This window comes from Mustela nivalis (genome assembly GCF_964662115.1).
Source record: "Mustela nivalis genome assembly, chromosome: 11".
In the NCBI taxonomy this organism is placed as follows: domain Eukaryota; kingdom Metazoa; phylum Chordata; class Mammalia; order Carnivora; family Mustelidae; genus Mustela; species Mustela nivalis.
This window is the reverse complement of record NC_139030.1, coordinates 75,510,517-75,533,555: the sequence shown is the minus strand read 5'-3', so window position 1 is coordinate 75,533,555 and position 23,039 is coordinate 75,510,517. Positions and strand designations below refer to the sequence as shown.

Here is a 23,039-nt window from a genome sequence, read left to right as displayed (position 1 = left end):
TTTCCTCTCCAGGCTCACTCACAGTCCCAAAGCCCCCATGGTCCAGTCATCAGGCACAAATTCTATGGAGTCACTGCCAATTCCAGAATCCTCATTCTCCACCACATGCCTCAGGAGGCCTGACCAATGTGCTCCTCCTGGCCCCTCTTCAGAACTTCTTCAGGATACCTGATATTCTCAGGCCTCCTACAAGCAGGATAAGGCACAGGAGAATTCCAACCAGCCTTTCATTTCACCTTACCAGCCATTTCACCAAAATTTACAGCAAGAATACTTGAAACCAATTTATCAAGCACTTCCAGGAGGGGTGGCGGGGTGGACCTGGAGTGGCCGAGCTGGCTTTGCCATGCTCCACCTTCACTACAGTCCAGGAGAAACACTCGTAGGAAGTACAAGTCTGGCACCAGAGTTTAGGACTTTTAATTTGTCCCAAAGTTGCTGAAGCAAAAACCATGATAAAACATTCTGCTTTCCTTTATACCCCCCAACGCAAAAAACGAAAACAAAACTATTTGTAGGAAAAAAAATGGTTTTGTACATGGGAAGAAACAATATAAATTCAAAACTTACAGATAAGGATTAGCTCTATCACTCATCTCTTTAAAAAGTTTATATGAATATCCAGTCAAAACCAACAGGGTAGCTCCCTTGAAATGTTATCTATACGAATTTCCAAGTAGACCACAGGACTGTACTGTCTTGGAATGTCCTCAGAAGGCTCTGTCATTGATCAGGTAACAGAGTAAAAACCCCAGAGTCCTTTTCTTTCAAACAGAACAGGGAAAAACAGAGGGATAGAAGAAACTATTCAAACTTCGTCTTCTTTCCTTGTGGCTTGTGGTCTCCCCCTCCTCCTCTGCCTCCTCGGAAGCCTCCTCGCCCTATAGGAAGGCAAGACATCATTAAAGAGTTAGGTGCAAAGCTGCTGGGAACCCTCCCCTCCCCAGAGTGACCAGTGAGAACCTGGAGATTGAGACAATGGACCCTGGGCTCTGGGCACATTCTTTAGTGCATGTGCCACAGTGCCCAGTACATACACAACGAAGCCCCCCAGCCTCCTTACCTCCAAAGCCTCCCCGGCCTCTGCCACCAAATCCACCTCGGCCTCCTCTGCCACCACCTCGGCCTCCAAAGCCACCTCGGCCTCCACCACGGCCTCCAAAGCCACCTTCACCCTTAGGCTTGGCCCAGTCCAAAGTAACTTTGTTTCCATCAATTTCACCATCTTCCATGGCCTCCTTGGCAGCTTTGGCATCTTCCTCACTGTTGAAGTCTACAAAACCAAACCTAAAAAGCCAAATGAAATTGCCCATTATAGAAGACATACTGAACAAGTGTCCGGATTAACCTCACATGCTGGACACCGATCCCATAGGAAACTGATGTGATCAATGGAGAAAGACCCCAGTAATAGGAGCTACCCCAGAAGGTCAAAACTGGTTTTACTGTTTGAACCTCAGAAATGTCTCACAAAACAGCAAAATATACCTCTGAGAAGACAGAAGGTAAAATAATGCTAACTGTGAATTGTCTCTTCTTCTCGTGCGAATCCGTAAACTGCCACCAATCGACAGAAAGGAGCTCAGTGAGAAGATCTGCCAGATGGGAGGTCTCCACTTAGCAGACGCTGAACATTCCCTGCTCAGCTTACCCTTTGGAGGACCCAGTCTCCCGGTCAGTGACTATCCTTGCCCGAACAGAGCCATCAAACGACTCCTTTAATGTTTCTTCTGTGGTATCCTCAGACAGACCTTTGACAAACAAAGTTTTGGACGGCTCTACGGAAGAAAAATTGTACATTTTACCTAAAGCCACAATTCACAATAACCAGATGCTGGCTTTCAGTATGAGACTACTGGCCAAGAATGCTCATCTTAGCAGATGCAAGCCCTTCACTTAAAGGCTACTTTAAAAAAAAGGCAGGTAAAAGCAACTTAGTAAACTCATGAATGAAAACAAAAGACATACATCAAGCACCATCTTAAACTTACACTGATTACCAGAGCAGCTGAGATCCTATCTCAGATCCTTTATGGAAAGCAGAAGCAATGCAAATCAGACAGAGAGCTCCCTAAGCAGAAAGCTTTTTACAATGATCACACAAGGCAGTAACCAGGGGCAGATGTGCTGCTTGGAGAAGACAGCTGGATCAGAACTTGACTATCTAGAGGAATTTTCTTGAGATTTCATCAATTATTTTCTCAGATAATCAGTCATCATATCCAGTATCCTTCACTCAGCAACAAGAGATAAACAAAAATGTTCATCTCTAAATCGGACCCAAAAGACCCCCGAAAACAAAACACCCCAATACAGCAACACACCAAGGAGTGCTGACCCACAACACCATACCCTATTAAATATAACTCACGGCTTCTGGCATTGGGTGATCCTCTGGGTCCTTGCAACTCCAGTCTGATTGCTCTGCCCTCAATTTCCCTTTTATTACAGGAATTTAAAGCTTCTTTAGCATCTTCAAATGAAGCAAATTCTATAAATGCATACCTGAGAACAATCAATCAATCAATACTTAGAGCAAGTCACCAAGCACATGGCTCCTATGCTGTCATCTACCACCACCACGCCTTTTACCTTAAGGAGACACTTAAATGATGCTCTTTATACAAATCTTGGGAGCTAAGATGATTCAGCTTCCAGTAGCATCCAGGAAAAACAGTAATTTTACCCCCCTTTTTAGAACTTTGCAATTCATTCGTAGAGCACATTAATGTGCACCTAAAGGTACTCGTTACTTTACCCTTTAGATTTGCCGTTTTGGTTCTGGGGCACTTTAATAAAAGTTGCTTTCTCAAATACTTCCTGAAGGGTTTCTTCTGTTGCACTATAAGACAGGTTGCTTAAAACCAGTGTTTTTGATTCACCTACAAAAAAAACCCAGAAAAACAAAATACCAAAAACAACAAATGAAGACTCTGAAGCAACGGTCACCAAGCTTGGTCACAGCTATAATACATTCCTCAAGAACTTCCATACCTAGGAAGAGTTAGCATACCAACGGCGACGCAGGTGGACTTCCACCTATTACTCATACTGAGCACTAGTCATGCACCGTTTCAGTCCTGTTACCTAGAGACATAAAAGCTACTTGTCTACCATCTTCCTAGATTCTAATCTATCAATGCACACTAAAGTAAAAAGCATACACTCGAAGGAAGCTAAACTATATTCTAATGCAAAATGACTTCGTACAACTCTCACTCAAGACAGTTATTACAAATAGAGGCATAACTTGTTTGATGTTTTTCTACATCTGATTAGTTAACTTAAAGTACAAAGATTTCAACCCATCAATCCCAGAATCCTATAAATTCGCTTACCACTCCAAGTGCTATTCTTTCCACCTCTATAGTCTTGACTTTGACCCTTCTCTCCAGTGTAGTACAGGGAAATAGACCGCCCATCTATCTCTGTTCCCTGCTTTTCTTCCAAGGTTTTTTCTGCATCAGCTTCTGTCTTAAATTCAATGTAAGCAATCCTGCAACAATGGGGGGGGATATCACAAAGAACTCGTTTTTAAAAACTGTTATTTTTTTTTAAAAGAAGACTTTATTTGACAGAGACAGCGAGTGCGCAAACACAAGCAGAGGGAGTGAGAGAAGGCTTCCCAACAGAGGGCTCAATCCCAGGACCTTAGGACCACCACCCAAGCTGACAGCAGACACCCAATGACTGAGCCACCCAGGTGTCCCTAAAAACCGTTTTTTTTTAAGGTTTTATTTATTTGGCAGAGAGAGACAACAAGAGAGTGAACACAAGCGGGTGGTGGGGGTTGGTGGCGGGAAAGGGAGAAGCAGCCTTCCCGTGTAGCAGGGCTTGATCACAGGACCCTCACTCAGATCATGACCTGAGCCGAAGGCAGACGCTTAACGACTGAACTACCCAGGCACCCCTAAAAATCGTATTCTTTTAACACAAATGTTTTAATCTCAGCAACACAACCTTGTTTCAAATGAGTACAATTAAAGCATTCTTTGTTTCAAACTAAAATGTTCTCATTTTCTGCCATATTCTACTTTTCAATGAAAACTTTCCTCCCATACTACAAAAGGCTGCCAAGTATACCCAGATTATTTATTCACAGTAACCCCACCTCACTGCGTAACTACTATTACTTATAAAAACTAAGCATACTGCACAGTACTTTATACATGAGCTCGCCTTTTAAAAATCACAGTGCGGGTTGAGTATGTTATCTCCACTGTACAGACAGGAAACAGAGGCAGTGATTAAAGGTTAATTTGCCAAAAATCACACACCTCAGTAAGTGAGATCAAAATTACAAAACCAGGGAAATCCAATTATTTTAATAAAACTCAACATTCTACAGACACAAAACATACCCTTTGCTCTTTCCATCCTTGCTGACTAATCTGATCTCCACAGCATCTTCAAATACTTCTTTTAATTCATCCTGAGTAACTTTGTAAGGCAGGTTTTTAGCCAGAAGTGTTCTCGCATCTCGATCTAGATAAAAAAGATAGAACTGGAAACATATGGCCTAAAAGACATTCCCTTAACCCACAAATATCAGCTAATGGAAAAGTTCTGTTCAACAAGTAACCCGAGATACAACACACAAGGCACTCTGCCAGTATGGAGATGCAGCAGTGGCAAAAACAAAATGCTGTCATAATTCAAGAAAACTGTACACTGAATACTTAGAACACAGTTCAAATTAAAACAGGTGCTCAGTAACTTTTGAATTAAAAAATTATGAACATTTTAAAACAAGACAAGTGAACAGAGAAAAGGTAAAGGACACAGTAAGAGTAGTTGGGGGACCTAATCTAGTTCCAGTGAGGAAAAGAACCATCTACATTATCCAATTCTTTTTTAATCAAAGTCTACTCTTGCTTACCTGAGATTTGGGAATTTATAACACCAGCAAGCAGTGGATGTCACCACTTGAACTCACCGAGTCCTCACATTATAAGGGAGAAAACTGAACTACTTAGTCTGGCCACTTACCTCCCGACCAGATACATACCCATTAAAAATTAGGAGAGAGCACTATCACAATGACCTGAAGCCTTACATACCTTTCTTACTGTCTTTTCCCTTTGGTTTTTCTAGTTTAATTTCATTGCCAAAAACTTTCAAACCAGTGAGCTCCAAAGCTTTTTCCAGGTCTTCAGCAGATTCAAAATCCACATAGCCAAACTTCCTTTAAGGTGGTAAAATGAAAAAAGTAGGAGTGGGGGAAAACCCCATTAAAAATATGAACTACAGAACACATACTGGAGAGCAGGAACACTAACTTGAGACGGCAAACAAACAAGTAAAAAAGCACCTACAGTGCCAAGTGTAAATATGGGGAAGAAATGGGAGTTCACCTCTGAGGTCATAGTAACCATACTGCTCATAACAACTGATATTAACTGTTCAAAGAAACTGTTTTAAGCACTAAGAAAATTCTATCTAAAAGCATTAACAATTATAGCTCTTCAAATCCACTACCCATTTTTTTTCTTTTTTAAAGATTTGACAGAAGGCAAGTATGCATGCACAAGCATGGGGTAAAGAGGCAGAGGAAGCAGCTGACTTTCCACTGAGCAGGGAGCCCAATTCGGGACTGGATCCCAGGACCCTGGGATCATGACCGAAGGCAGACGCAAAACTGACTGAGCCACTCAGGTGCCCCAACTCCAGTATTTTTAGATTATTCTAGGAACAGAAGCATCAACTTATTCAGTGCATTAACAAATTGCACTATTTAGTGCATTAACAATTTAACTAAACCGTGTAATGTGCAAGTTAGTTAAATTAACAATTGTGCATTGCACAATTTAGTGCATTAACAAAATTTAAAGGAGAATTTGAAAACTTCGATTTGGGATTTTGTATTTTGATTATCTAGTTACTTAATTCATTAGTGTCTAACATTTAAAAGACTTGCAAACCCAGAAACAATGTATAGAACTCCCTCATACTCACCTAGACACACCAATTCTGACATCCACAACAGCAAGATCATTTTTAGCAAAAATGTCACTGATGCCTGTTTTTAATTCAGGAGCAGATTTGCTGAAGTTCAGGTTTCCAACAAAAAGATTGAATGATGTAGTTGGTTCTGTAGCTATACAAAATATAAACTCAAAATTAGTCTATTCTATCTGCAAAGTATGGTAAGAACTTAAACTTCCACTATGCCATTTCTACACAGAGCACATCAGGTATCACAGTATCACATCAGGTTTCAGTATTAAGTCCCTTTATTGTTCATCACTTGTGCTATTAGGCATCCTAACCCTCCCTAATCTCCCATTCCCCAGTTACCTTCTACTTTCTGCTTCTTGGCTTCAGGAGCTGCTTTCTGTTTGGCCATTTCCTTCTTTCGTTTTCCAGGTGCTTCTTTAACAGGCTCTGGACAAGATTTCAAACAATCTGGTTACCAGTCAGTAGCCACACATAATGAAGTGCCTCCCTTGTTTTGGATAAAGTAACCTCTGTGCCCAATGTGTGGCTCCAACTCACGACTCCACGGTCATGAGGTGCAAGCTCTACAACCAAGTTGTCTCCTTCAAATAAAAATTTTAGGGTGTACTTCAGAATCTAACTTTAATACCTTCCTCTTCTTCCTCCTCCTCCTCCTCATCTTCCTCCTCCTCATCATCTTCCTCCTCCTCCTCCTCATCCTCATCATCTTCATCCTCATCATCATCTTCTTCATCTTCGTCCTCAGCTGTGCTCTTGGCCTTCACAGGAACAGCTTTTGCAGGGGCTTTCTTCCCTTTGGCTGGTGTAGTCTCCATAGCTTCTTCTTCAGAGTCTGAAAGTGATGCAACTTAGTCAAAAACTCAAGAGAACTCTACCAAAACATTATTAAGTTCTAAGAAAATCTAAAGGAGGGGCGCCTGGGTGGCTCAGTGGGTTATATCTCTGCCTCCGGCCCAGGTCATGATCTCAGGGTCCTGGGATCGAGCCCCACGTCGGGCTCTCTGCTCAGCGGGAAGCCTGCTTCCCCTTCTCTCTCTGCTTTCTGCTCTGCCTACTTGTGATCTCTCTCCTTCTGTCAAATAAATAAAATCTTAAAAAAAAAAAAAAAAAGAAATCTAAAGGAAATGCAATTCTATTAATACCACTGTGCTTAGCAAATTATGGAAGGAAATTAACAGATTGGTTGGAAGCAAAATCTGCCATTATGAAAAATACACACAAAATGTGCCATTTTAAGCATTTTCTCAGGGGCAGGTAATCATTTTGGGTAACTCAATTCTAGTGTACCATAAACACCCCAGAAACCCCTAGAATGGCTTTCATCTAACTCCAGGTTGTCATGGAATACACAGCATTACTGCCAAAACCTCACCCCAATCTATCTTACAAAAGTAGCCCAGGAACTAATGAAAGAAATCCTTACCATCTTCCTCCTCATCTTCATCATCCTCCTCCTCATCTTCATCATCCTCCTCCTCATCTTCATCATCTTCTTCCTCATCATCGGAAGCAGGGGCAGCAGCAGCTGCTTTCATCACCGCTGGCTCAAATTCATCCTCATCTTCATCCTCATCCTCATCTTCCTCGTCCTCCTCTTCACTGTCATCATCATCTTCCTCATCACTGTCTTCCTTCTTAGCATTCTTACCATTCTTTGCTCCCTTGGCTGGGGTGGCTGCTCCTTTCTTACCAGGGGTTGCTACCAATGCCTTGCCTGGTGTGGCTCCCTTCTTGCCAGGTGTTGCTACTGCTTTGGCAGGTGCAACGGTCTTTTTGGCTGGTGTAGCCGCTGCCTTTTTGCCAGGGGTAACAACTGCTTTCTTGGCTGGTGTGGCAACTGTGACTTTTTTTGTTGGGGAAACCATCACCTTCTTAGCTGGAGTGGTGGTAGCCTTCTTGCCTTTTTTCTGAGGAATGATAACCTGAAGAATAAATAAAATCAAACATAAGGCTGTTTCCAAACCCAGAAAGACAGCCTTGGTTTCATGAATGAGTAGTAACTTCTGGAACTGGTTCTGGCTCCAGACCAAATGCACTGGATGTATGTTAGCACGTTAAACTATAGGGCCATAACATGGGTCCTTCCATGTGCCTAAAATCATTGCCTTCATCTTCAAGTGAAATACTCAACCACAACCCTCTTGACCATTAAAATATCTCATGCATTATAACCCCACCTTTAAAGCCGCACAGCCTAACATGGACTCTGACAACAGACTGCATGCATCCCACCTGCCACTGTATGACAGCCTTAGACAAGGCTTTTCATCTTAAGCCTTAACTTGCTGTAAAGGGTAACAGCACCAACCTCACATATTGTTAGAAATTATGACTTGACAGATGTAATTTAAAGTCTTCCTAATAAAAAAAGCTCTACTTCTTAAATGCTACTAAATCATTTTAGAGGTCCTACAGTGGGCAGTGGTATGAAGTTCACTGAAGGCTCACTCTTAAAACCAGAAAATGAGTATCAAATATACTGGACAGTTAGCCCTTACAAACCTAATACAAAGAGTGAGCATCTTAAGCTTAATAAAAATCATTTATCTACATCTAACTGTACTACACCTAAGTTATACTTTTTGCTCACTGACAGTTTTACTGGGTAATGTATTATCAGTAAAACCTTGATTAAACTCTACACGAGAAATCTGAGCACAAATATACTAGTTAGCTGTCTTCACAGCTGAGAAAACAGTAGCCAGGAATGGTAACAGGTTAACACAGAGAGGTAGCAACCCTCAACCCACACCAAGAGTTGCAGTAACCAGTTACCAAAAAACTCAGACAATGGAATAGAGACTAAATCCCACCTGGAGGCTGGGAAAATAATTACAACGACTCTTATTATTCTGGTAAAGCTAACCTCAAGGCACAGCAATGCCACTCACTTAACAATTAACAGTTCAGGCTCTTTACTCATCTAGTATGTTAGGTTAACAGTCAAACTAAATGTCACAACTTGACACAACATTAACACCAATGTTAATGCTCATGAAAAGGAGACTCCCAATCTTTTCTCTCAAATTCAAATACTTACCTCTATTAACAGGTCAATGAAGAGCTTAGGAAACAATAATCTCAGCAAGCCGTGGATGAATGAATATAATCTTATTTTTGTCACAATTTTCAGACATCCAATTCGCCTCTTTTAACTCTCCATTTCATAGTGGAACACAAATCTGCATTAAGTCGAACATAATTACCTCTTCTCCACTGCTTTCATCATCTTCATCTTCTGACATGTCCTCATCTTCACTGTCTTCTTCTACCTCTTTTGGGGGGGGAGCCATTTTCTTGGGGTCACTTTGATTTTTACCAGCCTAAAAGAGACATTTAGCATATTACAGGTACATCTCAGATCATTCATATTTTTGCCATCATTCTGCAGAGTAAAATGCAGTCACCTCCCTTTCTTAAAACCCTATCTTTTCCACTGCCAAATATAAAAACTAACACGAAAACCCATTACTGAGGTCAATGTTAAAAGAGAAACTGTCAACCCCAACCCCATTATTCCTGTCGGGTTTTACAAAAACCCAAGGATTAAAAAGCAGCTACAACGAATTATGTCCCTTTTCCTTCTGCCTTCGTTAAGCACATCCTTTTTTAAAACTATACTTGCAAAATGGACCATGGCCTCCAGCATGAATCTAATTGACTACCACTGGCTAATTTTAACGGCCAACAATCCAGTCCTTCACGGGGCAGGGGGAGGGGGAACTACACCTGAAAAAAAAGCTTCTGGTAAATTCTGGCACCAGGTCCCACACTATCGACTGAATCCAAATTCAGGGGAGGATCTTTTAGACAACTTAAAAAAAAAAATCACACCTCAACCTTCGGTCCTCCCCTCAAGTTCTTCCCCACGATTAACAACCCCGCCCCTTCCAGGCCCGGCGGAGCCACGTGGGGATAGCCCGCAGGTCACCATGTGCGCGCTGCACCGCACAGGAAGCACGAGGAAGAGCCTCCTTCTGCAGCCCATCTCGTGTCGGCTCGACTGGCCGGGGCCGACATCCCGTGGGCCGCAGAGCCTCCATCTAAAGCAATCCCACCGCCCCCCACCTCACCGCCAGGTCCCCTCCGCGGACGCCGGGACACACGCGGCGCGGCCCACGTGGCGGGCCGCGCACTAGGGCACGTGCGTCAGGAGGCGGGGCCCCGCTTGGGCCCGGCGCAGGAGTTCGGCATCATCCCTCCATCCAGGGGCCCAGCGCCCCCTCCCCACTCAGTCTCGAAGTCTTTCCGCGCCGCAGCAACCACCCGCGGAACCTGCCGAAACGCTTCACCTCGCCACCAAAGAGCCAAAAGCCGCGAGACCTCCCCACTAATCGCGCGAGATTTCCCGCAGCATGGCGCCCTCGAACGCGCCCGGGACGGCGCGCAGGCCCTCCTCCTCGCGGCGCCGCGCGCGCGCTCCTCAGAAAGCAGGCCTCGACGTCCATGCTTGAGCAAGCCGTCTTCTTACCTTTGCGAGCTTCACCATGATGGCGGCTTATGCCGGCAGAGTGTGTGGCGGGCGAGTGGCGCAGAGGAGCCTAGACAACCCAAGCGACGTCGATGGCGGCCGCTGGTACAGAAGATCAAGGAGCACGTACGCTCGGCTGCTAGCTAGAGCTCGAGACTGAGGCGAAAGACTGAGCCTGCCCAGTAATCGCCTCTGGAAAGGCGACGACGGCGCCCTCGTGACTCCGTCTCGGCCAATCAGAGGTTGCGTCCATCCCCTGGACCAATCGGGAGCCTCTACCCCAGAACGGCGCGGGGCGGGACGCAGGCGGGAGAGGGCGGGCCGAGGCGGGTAGGCGAGTGGGGAGGGGATTCGGCGGCGGCGCCCTGGGGGCGGGACTCGCTTTGTGCAAGGCTGGCGCCGATTGGGTAGTGTGCCCGCGGTTCCTAAAGTGCCCCTCCGCGGCCCGTTCTCCCGGCGTCTGCGCGGTGGGACGGAAGATTTTGGCGCCGCTTGTTCCTGAGCCCCGGGCGGCTGGCTAGGGGTGGTTTCGGGTTCCCTGTCGACTGAGGAGGCCTTGGAGATGCTGCGCGGCTCCGGCCCGCTCTCCACGGTGAGCCGTCCGGCGGCCGTGGAGAGAGCCGTTCGTGCCCCGTTTCCCCGCTGATGAGACCGAGACCTCCGGAAACTCGGGGACCGCCAAGGTTCGCAGAGCCCTCGTCGGAGGCCCACGTCAGCCCCGCCCGCCAACGAACGAGGGACCAGAAATTCCCCGTCTGCAGGTGGCTCTCTCTCCCGGGCCACGTGTCCGAAGCTGCCTCCGGAGAGCCGCGGATTTCTGAGCTGGTGCACAAACAGCATATTTAATGTCAAGTAACCTCACGCACTAGGTATTTCTCCCAATGAGGAGCCGGCCCAGAGAGAGAACTTTCTGGTGATCGCCAGGTGTCATAACTGGGGTGGAGAGAGGAACCTGACCAAGCACAGAGCCAACCCTTTGACCACTTACAAGTTCCCTTTTTGTTACTTGAAACTAAAGCATACATTAAAATGTGACTGAATTCAGTATCACCAAATGGGGATAGGAGGACCGATAGGAGTCGGTCAAAAGAACCAAAGGAAAAGTTCCCTCAATGCAGAGGCACAGAGGGTTCTTTGCGTTGTGCTTCTGCCGATTACTTTGATGGGTCATTGTGGGCAAACTTCACTCGTGCCAAATTAAATGCAAAGCACTTCCTGCAGTATAGAGACTGCCTAGGACATATCCTGGGCATCTGGTACCGAAAATGTTTCTACAAAACCATGCCTGTTACCTTCGGCTATGACAGTATTTCCATAATTGAACTGCGGTTCAGAATCACCTCTGGAGATTCTAATTAAAGAGGTTTGGGCTGGGGACCAGGATTTTGTATTTTAACAAGGGCCCATGGGGATTCTTGGTGAGCAATCAAGTTATTTTGCAGTTCTTAACTAGCATACTCCTGGGCCTTGAGTATGTAGGAAATCCACAGCTACTCATGGGTGCTCTGATCAGGGAGGAGGCTGGGGCCAGTACTGGGGTCAGCACCCTGCTTTCTGACCTGTGGAGATCCCCGGAGGAAGTTAATTTTCTGAACTCTGAGAAGGGGACCAGGAGACACATCTTGGGTTATGGGGGACAGAAAGAACGGCATGGGCCAAGGCATGGTAGAATAAGACCCTGATGGGTTTTTTTGGTTTTTTGTTTCTGTTTTGTTTTTAAAGATTTTACTTATTTGACAAAGAGAGAGAGAACATGGGGTGGGGGGCAAGGAGAGAGGAAGAAGCAGACTCCCTGCTAAGTAGGGAACCCAATGAGCAACTTGGTCCTAGGACCCCTGGATCATGACCTGAGCAGAAAGCAGATGCTTAACGGGTTGAGCCACCCCTGGCACCCGAAGACTCTGGTATTTTCAAGCAGTTTGGCTCAGAGTAAGATTAGGGCACTCATAGGAAGAGGCTGGAGAGATAAGCAGTAAGGCCTGATTGAGTGAAAATATTCTGGAAACATTGGCACGGCTGGCTCCTTGTTCAGATCTGTTTATATCACCTCCTAAGAGGTTTTCCCTGATCCTCTAATGAAAAGTGCCACCCAGGGACTCCCTATCACATCACCCTAACTGAGTCATCTGCAGGTACATATTACTGCCTGGCATGTTTCTTGACTGTTTATTGTTTGTTTGCTCCCTCCGCAGCCATGAGAACATAGGTTTTGTTCTCTGCTATATTCCTGGCACCTAAAGCATTGGCAGACACAAGTAGAGGTGAAAATTACTTATTGAATGAATGAATGAATGAATGAATGAATGAATGAATGAAAATGGTTTAGGTAAAAGAAGTAGTTGGGAGATCCAGTATTGTTTAATGTTCAAGTCCCTTGCTTTGGAGTCAGTCTGGGATAGAAAAGTAGTAATGCTTAACATTTATATAATACTTTACTATGTTCCAAGCAGTATTCTAGTTTCTTTACATATTGATTCATTTATAAGAAGGTTACCTCTGTTTTACAGAACTAGGGCACAGAGAGGTAAATCAATTTGTCCAGGGTCACACAGCTAGTAAGTAGAGGAGCTAGGACCCTACTCTGTCATTCCAGGTTCTTCATCTATACAATGGGGATCATAATAGTACCAACCTCTTGGGTCATTATGGTATTAAGTAAGATGCTGCATGCATTTTTTGAGGGCATATAATAAGCCCTGAATTAATTTTTTTGAAGATTTATTTATTGGGACACCTGGGTGGCTCAGTTGGTTAAGTGTCTGCCTTTGGCTCAGGTCATGATCTCAGGGTCCCTGTTCAGCTTAGTGGGGAGCCAGACTCTCCCTCTCCCCCCACCCCTCCCACCCCCGGCTCATGCTATCACTCTCTTTCTCTGTCTCTCAAATAAATAAATAACATCTTTTTTAAAAATTTAAAAATGCTTATATTTTAGAGTACACAGGCAAATGGGGGGAGGGGTGGAGGGAAAGAGAATCTCGAGGAGACTCCCCACTGAGTGGGAAGCCCAATGTGGGGCTCAATCCCATGACCTTGAGATTAAGACCTGAGCCGAAATCAAGAGTCGGACGCTTAATTGACTGAGCCACCCAGGTCTCCCAGCCCTCAATTAATTTTTAGCCATTGTTACTATTGACAGACTTGGTGACTTGGATAAAGAGGGAGAAAGGATAATTTACTTCCATTATCTGCTGAGTGTGTATGTTAGTGGAGTGACACTAGGAGGGATGCAGGTCTTGGGAGGCGCTAATGAATTCCGTGTTGGACATGCCGAGTGCATGATACCCATTGCTTCGGGCAACTGGTCCTGCAGAGATGGTCACACAGCCAGAGGGTGTATGTGGACGGCCCAGAATAGCCAGAGTGAGGAGAGGAAGCAGCCCAGGCCTGGTGGGAGACATCTAGAAGTTGAGAGAAGGTTCAGAGGCAAAAGCCGAGCCAGAGAGGGAGTTTAATTTTTTATTTATTTTTTTTAAGGTTTTATTTATTTATCTGAGAGACAGAACACAAGCGAGGGGTAGGAGCAGAGGGAAAGGGATAAACAGACTCCCTGCTAAGGTAGGGCTCCATCCCAGGACCCTGAGATCATGACCTGAGTTAAAGCCAAACAATTAACTGACTGAGCCACCCAGGTGCCCCAGAGAGGGTAGTTTCAGAAGCCAAGAAAAGAGAGGGTTTCAAGAAAAAGGGAAGAAAGAACAGTGTTCACTGCCATAAGGTCAAATGAGGTGAGGTCCCAGAGGGTTTTCTAGATTTGGTATTGAGAAATGAGGGAGATGCTGTCAAGGCTTGTTTTCTTGTGCTGGGGTAGAAGTCACTCTGACCATAGATGGAGAGCAGTGGTACTAAGTACAGGGTCCCCTTGGAGAAAGCGCCCTTGGGAGAGGGAATGTTCCCTCTACTGATGCTGTCCAAGGAGGAAGATGAACTTTGGGTTAGCCTCTGGAGAACGAGGCAGTCGAGGGAGAGTTGGAAGGTCAGAAAGAAAACGAGAGGACAGATTCAGTGAGGAAGGATCCTTTTATAAAGGTCCAGACCAATTTGAGACTAAAGGTAAGAATACCTGTGTAGTTCCCAGTAAGTGTATCCCAGAATGTGAGCTGGGGGGTGGCAGTAGCAAGGTTGACCTGTCAGCCTGGCACAGTAAGTGTCTTTCAAGTGCCCAGACAGTGCCTGGTGCATGAAAGGTGCTTAATAAACATCCACTCGTTGCACAGAGTGTGGACGTTAGAATCATAGTAGCTCCTGTCTGTTGAGAGAATGGGAGGTTGTCTTCCGAAGGAAAGGGACAGAGTAGGGTGGGAGTTTAATGAGCACAGACTGGTGGGGGAAAAGGAGGGGACACTCTTAAATGCCCAAGGATTGAATTTAAAGGCATGCAAAGGTTGGGGTGCCTGGCTGGCTCAGTTGGTGGAGCATGAAACTCTTGATCTCAGGGTTGTGAGTTTGAGTCCCATGTTGGGTTTAGAGATTGCTTTAAAAAAAAAAAAAATCTTAAAAAAAAAAAAAAGATCCAAGAGAATGTAAGTTGGTGTGGCAGCTATGGAAAATGATATACAGGTTTCTCAAGAAATTAAAAAACAGGGGCACCTGTGTGGTTCAGTGGGTTGAAGCCTCTGCCTTTGGCTCAGGTCATGGTCCTAGGGTCCTGGGATTGAGCCCCTCGTCAGGCTCTTTGCTCAGCAGGGAGCCTGCTTCCTCCTCTTTTTCTCTGCCTGCCTCTCCACCTACTTGTGATCTCTGTCTGTCAAATAAATAAATAAAATCTTTTTTAAAAAAGAAATTAAAAAATAGAACTACCATAGGATCCAGCAATCCACTTCTGGGTATATTTCCAGGAAATGAAAACAGGATCTCAAAAAGATATCTGCGCCCCCATGTTCATTGAAGCATTATTCACCATAGCCAAGAACGGAAACAACCTAACTGTCCAGCAATGGATGAATGGATAAAGAAGATGTGATAGCCCTTTTACGAAGATGGCGCCGAAAGCTAAGAAGGAAGCCCCTGCCCCTCCCAAAGCCGAAGCCAAAGCAAAGGCTTTGAAAGCCAAGAAAGCGGTGCTGAAAGGCGTCCACAGTCACAAAAAAAAGAAGATCCGCTAATCACCTACGTTCCGACGACCCAAGACTCTGCGTCTCCGAAGGCAACCCAAATACCCTCGAAAGAGTGCCCCCAGGAGAAACAAGCTTGACCACTATGCCATCATCAAGTTCCCCCTGACTACTGAGTCAGCCATGAAGAAAATAGAAGACAACAACACACTTGTGTTCATTGTGGATGTCAAGGCCAACAAGCACCAGATCAAACAGGCTGTGAAGAAGCTCTATGACATTGATGTAGCCAAGGTCAACACCTTAATCAGGCCTGATGGAGAGAAGAAGGCATACGTTCCGCTGGCCCCTGACTATGATGCTTTGGATGTTGCCAACAGAATTGGGATCATCTAAACTGAGTCCAGCTGGCTAAATCTAAATACAGTTTTTTCATGATAAAAAAAAAAAAAAAAGAAGAAGATGTGATACACACAGACACACACACCTGGAATATTCAGCCAAAAGAAAGAAAGACATCCTGTCATTTGGGATGACATGGATGGACCCAGAGGTTATTAGGCAAAGTGAAATAAACCAGACAAAAACAAATACTGCATGTTGTCCCTTATATTTGGAATTCCAAGAAAAGAAAAAAAAAACTTCTAGGGGTGCCTGGGTGGCTCAGTCATTAAGCCTCTGTCTTTGCCTCAGGTCATGATCCCAGAGTCCTGGAATTGAGTCCCACATTGGGCTCCTTGCTCAGTGGGGAGCCTGCTTCTCTCTCTGCCTCTACCTGCCACTTGCACTGCCTGCTTGTGTGCTCTCTCTCTCTCTCTCTGATAAAAAAGAATCTTAAAAAATATATACCATATTGTAGAATTGAAATTTGCTAAGAGTAGAACTTCAGCATTCTCACCAAAACAGAAGAGATAAGTGTCTGAGGTGATGGATGTATCAATTAACTAACTGAGGGAAATCCTTCAGTGTCTATGTGTATAAAATCACCATGACACATCCATTTAAATATCCAACAATTTTAAATGCCAATTGTACCTCAAAGTTGAAATCTAAAAGACAAATGCAGAGTGTCTAAAAATAAAAGGTAAGTAAAATGCCAGATGAAATAAATTGCTTGTAGCCAAAACAGGGAAGAGTAGACGATGCCTTTAAACAAGATGACATCCTTCAGGGTGGACCTCCCTTGCAAGGTCCAAATGCACTAGACCTTGGAGGAGGGGAAACTAGTGTGAATTTGCCCTAGCATCTAATGGGGGGGAAACGGAAGGTTCTACCTCTCCACTCAGTGCCCTTCTGCCTCTGTGTTTCTCATCTATGAAACAAAGGCAGGAATTATTTTTCCTTTTGCCAAGGATATGGCTGAGTATTAAGAGTAAAGCCAAGATGGCTCAGATCCACAATCTCAGGGGTTCTAAATCAGAGATTCTAGAAGGAAAACCGTAGGTGGCCTACCCAAATGCGCAGAAACTTAAGGAAGTCTCCCTCCAGTGTGGTTCTTTTGCCGCCAGGATTCCAGTGCTCTCCTCTATCTCTGTACAGGGATAACCACGACCGCAGGGTCTGTAACTAGGACCACAGGGTCTACGCAGAGTAGACCTCAGACGCTTAGGTCCTACGCAGAAGCACAGGAATTTTGTTTGCAAATCCTGCTTTTTAAAAAATTTTTCTAAAAATGACTTTGTTGTATTGCAAAGCACACACATGGTATAAAGTATAAACAGTTCAAAAACAGACACAGTCAATGGTCTCCTCCCTCCCTGTCCCCTGGCCACTGTGTCCCCGGACAGTGCCAGCAGCAGTCTCTCGCGTATACTTCCAGATTCAGGCACCGCGTTTGCAAATAGACATGTGCGTATTTATTATATTGAACACAAATGCTATTTACATACTGTACACTCATAGGAATACACCTTTCCTTTTTTTCGACTAGATTTATCTCGGAACTCCACATCAACGCATGCAAAGCTGCCTCGTCCTTTTAAATAGTTACAGTGTTGCTCATGTGGAAGGATCCTTTATTTGACTATTTGTCCTTACTTCTGGGCATTGGGGTTTGTTTGCTATGTGTTGCTTCTCCAAACTGCCAGAGTCAATAAACTTTTTACACACTTTATTTTGCACATATCTAATTATACCTGTATAATACTTAAATGGAGAACAGTGGGGTTAAAGGGTATGGTCTTTCACATCTCCATCAATGCTCTCCCAAGTGTGGCCTTTGGTTGGGGTTTCCGGTGGCAGCTCCAGCCAAGGGCGATCCCCCCTGCCCTGGGTGCTGGTGCTCTCTGCTGCCCTCAGAGCTCCAGGCTGAGGCTGCAATGTACATCTCTGCAGAGGAGGAGTGGTGGGGGAGGTGTGTGAGGTCACCACATCCGCTGGGGCATTGCTCTCATTTTTTCCCTGGAATTTTCATACTGGGAGTCTGACTAGCCTCTGACACCAGCCCATGGTCTCCATTTGGTACTGTCTTGCAGAGCCACTGGCCACCTCTTCTCCCCACTGCCAGCCCTGTTGTCACCCCCAACTATTGACTGCATCTTTCTGCATGAGGGGCCCTCTCTGGGCCCCCTAGGGCACCTCTGCACCCTTGAGACCCAGCCGGCCACAGTGGGCCTCACACCAGCATGGCCCCACAGCCCACTGGAGGAAGTCTATGCATCTTCAGACTCCAGTTCCCAGATCCAGACTTCCAGGAACCAATGCCTCAGTAAGGCTCCAACCAGCAAAGAAAAATCGCCTCAGATATCTAAAACAGAGGGAGTTCAAAGCAAGGAGTTGGTTGACAGAATTGCCCAGAATTGCTAGGAAGCCATGTGGGGCATAAGGCACAGGCAGAAAGATGTCTCCACCCTCAGACTGTGGTCCCATGGAAGGCTGGTCCACTGAAAGGCCACGGTGGAGGGACTGGGGGTTGCTTCGGGGCAGCTACCTAAAGCAGAAGGTTGGAGCTCTGGGCAGGGGGAGGGGAAGAAAGGATGGGAGACAGCCATGGGCACACCACTGGCCTTGAGAGGAATTCACATCCTCAACTCCAGGGCGCCCAGCTTGCCTCAGCCCAGAGGCCTGGGGTGTCTGCCTTTGTCCTCTCTCACAGCCCAGAGCCAGCCCTCAGCTCCCCACCGCACCAGTGGCCAGGCCTGTCCCCCAGGAGACAAATCCTGAATGACAACCATCCTTCTCCCAGCAGGGGCCCAGAAAGTCTTCCCTGAGGTCCCACGGAAGGATGGCTCTCACTTCCACCTCCCCAGCACCTAGCCAGCCTCTTCTCTCCAGGGGCTCCTCCCTTTCCCCTCCTTTCCCTCTGGACTGTTACCCTACCCTCTACTTCACAGAGGAAAACAGACCCTCCCCAGGGTACTCTTCCAGCCTGATTTACACCTAGCCAAGTCCCTAGCTCCCCTTCAAGGATCCAGGGAAGCTGGAATCATTTCTAAAACCACACCCTTTCTCCTGAGCCCTCCCCTCCACTCCTGGGGGCCCACCACAGTGCTCTTCCTCAGCCACCCCTACCATTTCAACACCTCCTCTCTTCTATCACCCTTCACAGGAGCAAGCTTCTGGAATCCTTGAGAGAAGTTGCACCAGTCACTCTCACACCCTACAGGGGTGTCCAGACCCTCGCTCTGGGGGACCCCACACACCCCCTTGGTTGCTAGCCCAAAAGGCACTTCAGATCTTGTCTTTCTAGACCTCTCTGCGGCTTCTTTCTCTTGACCACATCTTCTCCTCTGCCTCCCTCCTCCTCTTTTTCATCCTCTCCTGGGATCACCTCCACGTCCCCATGGCCTCAGCTCCCTTCTGTGGGTAGCCCTGCCTCTTGCACAACTCCGTCATTACGGTTCCACACCCCAGTGGATGACGGCCATCTGATGGTGCCCAAACCAGGGTCTCTCCAGGAGCAGCTTCCTCCTGGGCTCCAGACTCCTTAACCATTTGGCCTGCCAGGCATCACCCTTTGGTATCCTATAAATCTCCAAATGTAGAGTGCCACACACTGAATGCAGTCTTTCATAGCTCACACAAGGGGACACAGCCGGCAGCCCCTGCCCTCACCCCCTCCCGACCTTCCCGGCCAAGAGGCAGACATGTGGTTGACCAGACCCTCTCCCTCATCTCCAGCAGCTGATGTCCCCCAAGGCTGGCCTTCAGGGGTCTTTGGAATCGGTCTGCATGCTTCCCACAGCTTCTCTCTCTTCAAGCCCCATCACTCTCTCCCTGACACCAGTCTTGCCCCATATCTTGATCTATCTGTACAGTAGCCACCTCGCTTTTTTTAATCAACAGATACAAATACATTCTTCTAATTCAAAGATTCCGATGACTTCTTTTTTTTATTTTAACAGAAGGGTGATGCCCTTCTTTTTTTTTTTTTAAGATTTTATTTATTTATTTGAGAGAGAGACAGTGAGAGAGAACATGAGCGAGGAGAAGATCAGAGAGAGAAGCAGACTCCCCGTGGAGCTGGGAGCCCGATGCGGGACTCGATCCCGGGACTCCGGGATCATGACCTGAGCCGAAGGCAGTTGTCCAACCAACTGAGCCATCCAGGCGTCCCCCGATGACTTCTCATAGGCAGCAGGATAAAATCCAGTGCCTTAGCCCACCACTGAAAACATGGGATCGGTAATACTGATATTACTTTTGCCTCAGGCTCCACTATGGCTGTTACAGCACTGTTACTGATAACATCTTTATTTAAAATGAGGTATTCTGGGGGTTCCTGGGGTGGCTCAGTAGGTTATGTGTCCAACTCTTGGTCTCAGCTCAGATCTTGATCTCAGGGTGGTGAGTTCAAGTGTCAAGTTGGGCCCCAGGCTGGGCGTGGAGCTTACTTAAAAATAAAACTTTTTAAAATAAAAATAAATTGATATTTCATTCACGTATTTTCTTTAAAAAAAAAAAGTGTTGGTGAGGACATGGAGAAACAGGCACCCTTGTACACTATTGGTGGAAATGTAAAATGGTGCAGCTGCTATGGAAAACAGTGTGATGATTCCTGAAAAAATTAAAATAGAGGGGTGCCTGGATGGCTCAGTCAGTTAAGCATCTGCCTTCAGTTCAGGTCAGGATTCCAGAGTCCTGGGATTGAGCCCCACATCGGGCTCCCTGCTTGGCGGAGAACCTGCTTCTCCCTCTCCTTCTGCCTGCCACTCCCCTGCTTGTGCGCTCTCTCTCTCTCTCTCTCTTTTTCTCTCCCCATCAAATAAATAAAATGTTTTTAAAAAATTAAAATAGAATTACTGTATGATTCAGCAATACCACTTCTAGGTATATATCCAAAAGAATTGAAACAGGGTCTCAAAGATATTTGCACACTCTTGTTCAATAACCATGTCTGGCTATCATTCACAATAGTCAAAAGGTCCCAAATGTCCATGAACAAGTGAACGGATGGAGCACTTGGGTGGCTTAGTCAGCTAAGTGTCTGACTGCTTAAGTGTCTCATTCTAGCTCAGGTCATAATCTCAGGGTCGTGGGATCATGCCCCAAGTCAGGGGTCCCCCACTCAGTGGAGAGTTTGTTTCTGCCCCTCCTCCTGCTCATGCTCTCTCTATCTCAAATAAATGTTAAAAAAAAATGTTTCAAGTGAATGGATAAACAAAATGTGGTATACACACACATATATATACATATAGTGGAATATTATTGAGGCTCTAAAAAAGAAAGGAAATTCTAACCCATGCTACCACGTGATGAGTGTTGGAGACATTATGTTAAATGAAATAGAGTCAGAAAAAGATAAATACTGTATGTTTTCACTTACATGAGTTATCCAGAGTAAACTCATAGAATCAGAAAATAGCATGGCCGTTGCCAAAAGCTGGGAGGTGGGGGGGAACAAAGAGTTATTGTTTGAGATACACACAGGGCTCCTGGGTAGCTCAGTCTTCAAACATCTGCCTTAAGCTCAGGTCACAATCTCAGAGTCCTGGGATTGAGCCCCACATCGGCTCCATGGGGAGCTTGCTTCTCCCTCTCCCACTCCCCCTGCTTGTGTTCCCTCTCTTGCTCTCTATTTGTCAAATAGATAAATAAAATCTTTTTATTTTTTAAAGACTTAATCAGAGAAAGACAATTATCATATGATCTCCCTGATTTGAGGAAGTTGAGAGGCAACATGGGAGGTTTGGGGGGGTAGGAAAAGAATAAATGAAACAAGATGGGATCAGGAGGGAGACAAACCAGAAGAGACTCTTAATCTCACAAAACAAACTGAGGGTTGCTGAGAGGAGGGGGGTCAGGAGAGGGTGGTGGTATTATGGACATTGGGGAGGGTATGTGCTATGGTGAGTGCTGTGAAGTGTGTAAAGCTGGCAATTCACAGACCTGTACCCCTGGGGCTAATAATATATTTTATGTTAATAAAAAAATAAAAAATTTAAAAAATAAAATTAAAAAAGACTTACTGTTTGATAAGTATAGAATTTCAGTTTGGCAAGATGCAAAACTTCCAGAGCTTGGTTGTACAACAAGTCAATATACTTAACACTACTGAACCATACACTTAATGTTTAAAATGGTAAATTCTATTTCATGTTTATTTTACCACAATTTTTAAAAAGATAATTTAATTTTTTATTATTTGTTAAAGATTTTACTTATTTATGTGAGACAGAGAAAGAGTGAGAAAGAGCATGAGAGAGGAGAGGGTCAGAGGGAGAAGCAGGCTCCCCACTGAGCCAGGCACCTGAATCGGGATTTGATTCCAGGACCCTGGTGTCATGACCTGAGCCGAAGGCAATCTCTTAACCAAGGTGCCTTAAAAAGATAATTTGATTTTTTAAATAAGAAACCAAAAAATATAAAAAGGATATATGGTAAAATGTGTCTCTTACACTCCCATTTCCCAAATTTCCTGGTTCCTATTCCTCTATCCTGCACAGGTAACTACTTAAGCCATCTAGAAAATCTCTACCGCTAACATTACACTCAATGGTGAAAGACTGAAAGCTTTTTCCACTTAAGAGAAACAAGAAAAGGATGTCTACTCTCACCACTTCTATCAACATGGTATTGGAATTTCGATCCAAGGTAATAGGGGTAAGAAAAGCATCTGTTTTGAAAAGGAAGAAGTAAAACTACCTCTACTTGCAGATGATATTATGTGATATATAGAAAATCCAACAGGATTCCCCCCAAAACTATTAGAGCTAATGAAAAGTTCAGCAAGATTATAAGATGGAAGTGTGCAAAAATCCATTTTATTTCTGTAAAGTAGCAATGAACAATCAGAAGTGGAATTACAGTGGCACCTGGGTGGCTCAGGGGGTTAAAGCCTCTGCCTTCGGCTCAGGTCATGATCTCAGGGTCCTGGGATCAAGCCCCGCATCCGGCTCTCTGCTTAGCAGGGAGCCTGCTTCTACCTCTCTCTCTCTCTCTGCCTGCCTCTCTGCCTACTTGTGATCTTTGTCAAATAAATAAGTAAAATATTAAAAAAAAAAAAAAAGAAAGAAAGAAACCCTGTGTTTATTGATTAGAAGACTTAGTTTTAGTAAGATGGCAATATTTCCCAAACTGATATACAGATCCAATGCAATCCCTACCAAAATGCCAGCTAT

At 45.2% G+C, this 23,039-nt stretch overlaps 1 protein-coding gene and 1 pseudogene across 7 annotated transcripts in view; one reads left to right on the top strand and one right to left on the bottom strand.

Moving 5' to 3' along the window:
* Positions 1–404: 404 nt before the first annotated feature.
* NCL (nucleolin) overlaps positions 405–23,039 on the bottom strand; it is a 47,199-nt gene continuing 24,564 nt past the window's right edge. For 3 of the 6 annotated variants that reach the window (XM_082690677.1, XM_082690676.1, XM_082690678.1), the window contains 14 exons: positions 10,430–11,251; positions 9,165–9,281; positions 7,382–7,880; positions 6,587–6,790; positions 6,298–6,384; positions 5,956–6,097; positions 5,061–5,185; positions 4,362–4,485; positions 3,339–3,496; positions 2,759–2,882; positions 2,372–2,505; positions 1,652–1,778; positions 1,056–1,287; positions 405–881 (listed from right to left, as the gene is read on the bottom strand). In XM_082690677.1, coding sequence (XP_082546803.1) covers positions 768–881; positions 1,056–1,287; positions 1,652–1,778; positions 2,372–2,505; positions 2,759–2,882; positions 3,339–3,496; positions 4,362–4,485; positions 5,061–5,185; positions 5,956–6,097; positions 6,298–6,384; positions 6,587–6,790; positions 7,382–7,880; positions 9,165–9,281; positions 10,430–10,447 — 2,205 coding nt within the window. In that variant the 5' untranslated portion in view covers positions 10,448–11,251 and the 3' untranslated portion in view covers positions 405–767. Of the gene's footprint in view, positions 882–1,055; positions 1,288–1,651; positions 1,779–2,371; positions 2,506–2,758; positions 2,883–3,338; positions 3,497–4,361; positions 4,486–5,060; positions 5,186–5,955; positions 6,098–6,297; positions 6,385–6,586; positions 6,791–7,381; positions 7,881–9,164; positions 9,282–10,031; positions 10,277–10,429; positions 11,252–23,039 lie in introns of those variants that run through there. The other 3 variants (XM_082690679.1, XM_082690680.1, XM_082690681.1) reach the window with 3 other exon arrangements.
* LOC309844259 (large ribosomal subunit protein uL23 pseudogene) lies at positions 15,385–15,941 on the top strand (annotated as a pseudogene). Its single transcript has one exon. The product of its transcript is annotated as a large ribosomal subunit protein uL23 pseudogene (transcript).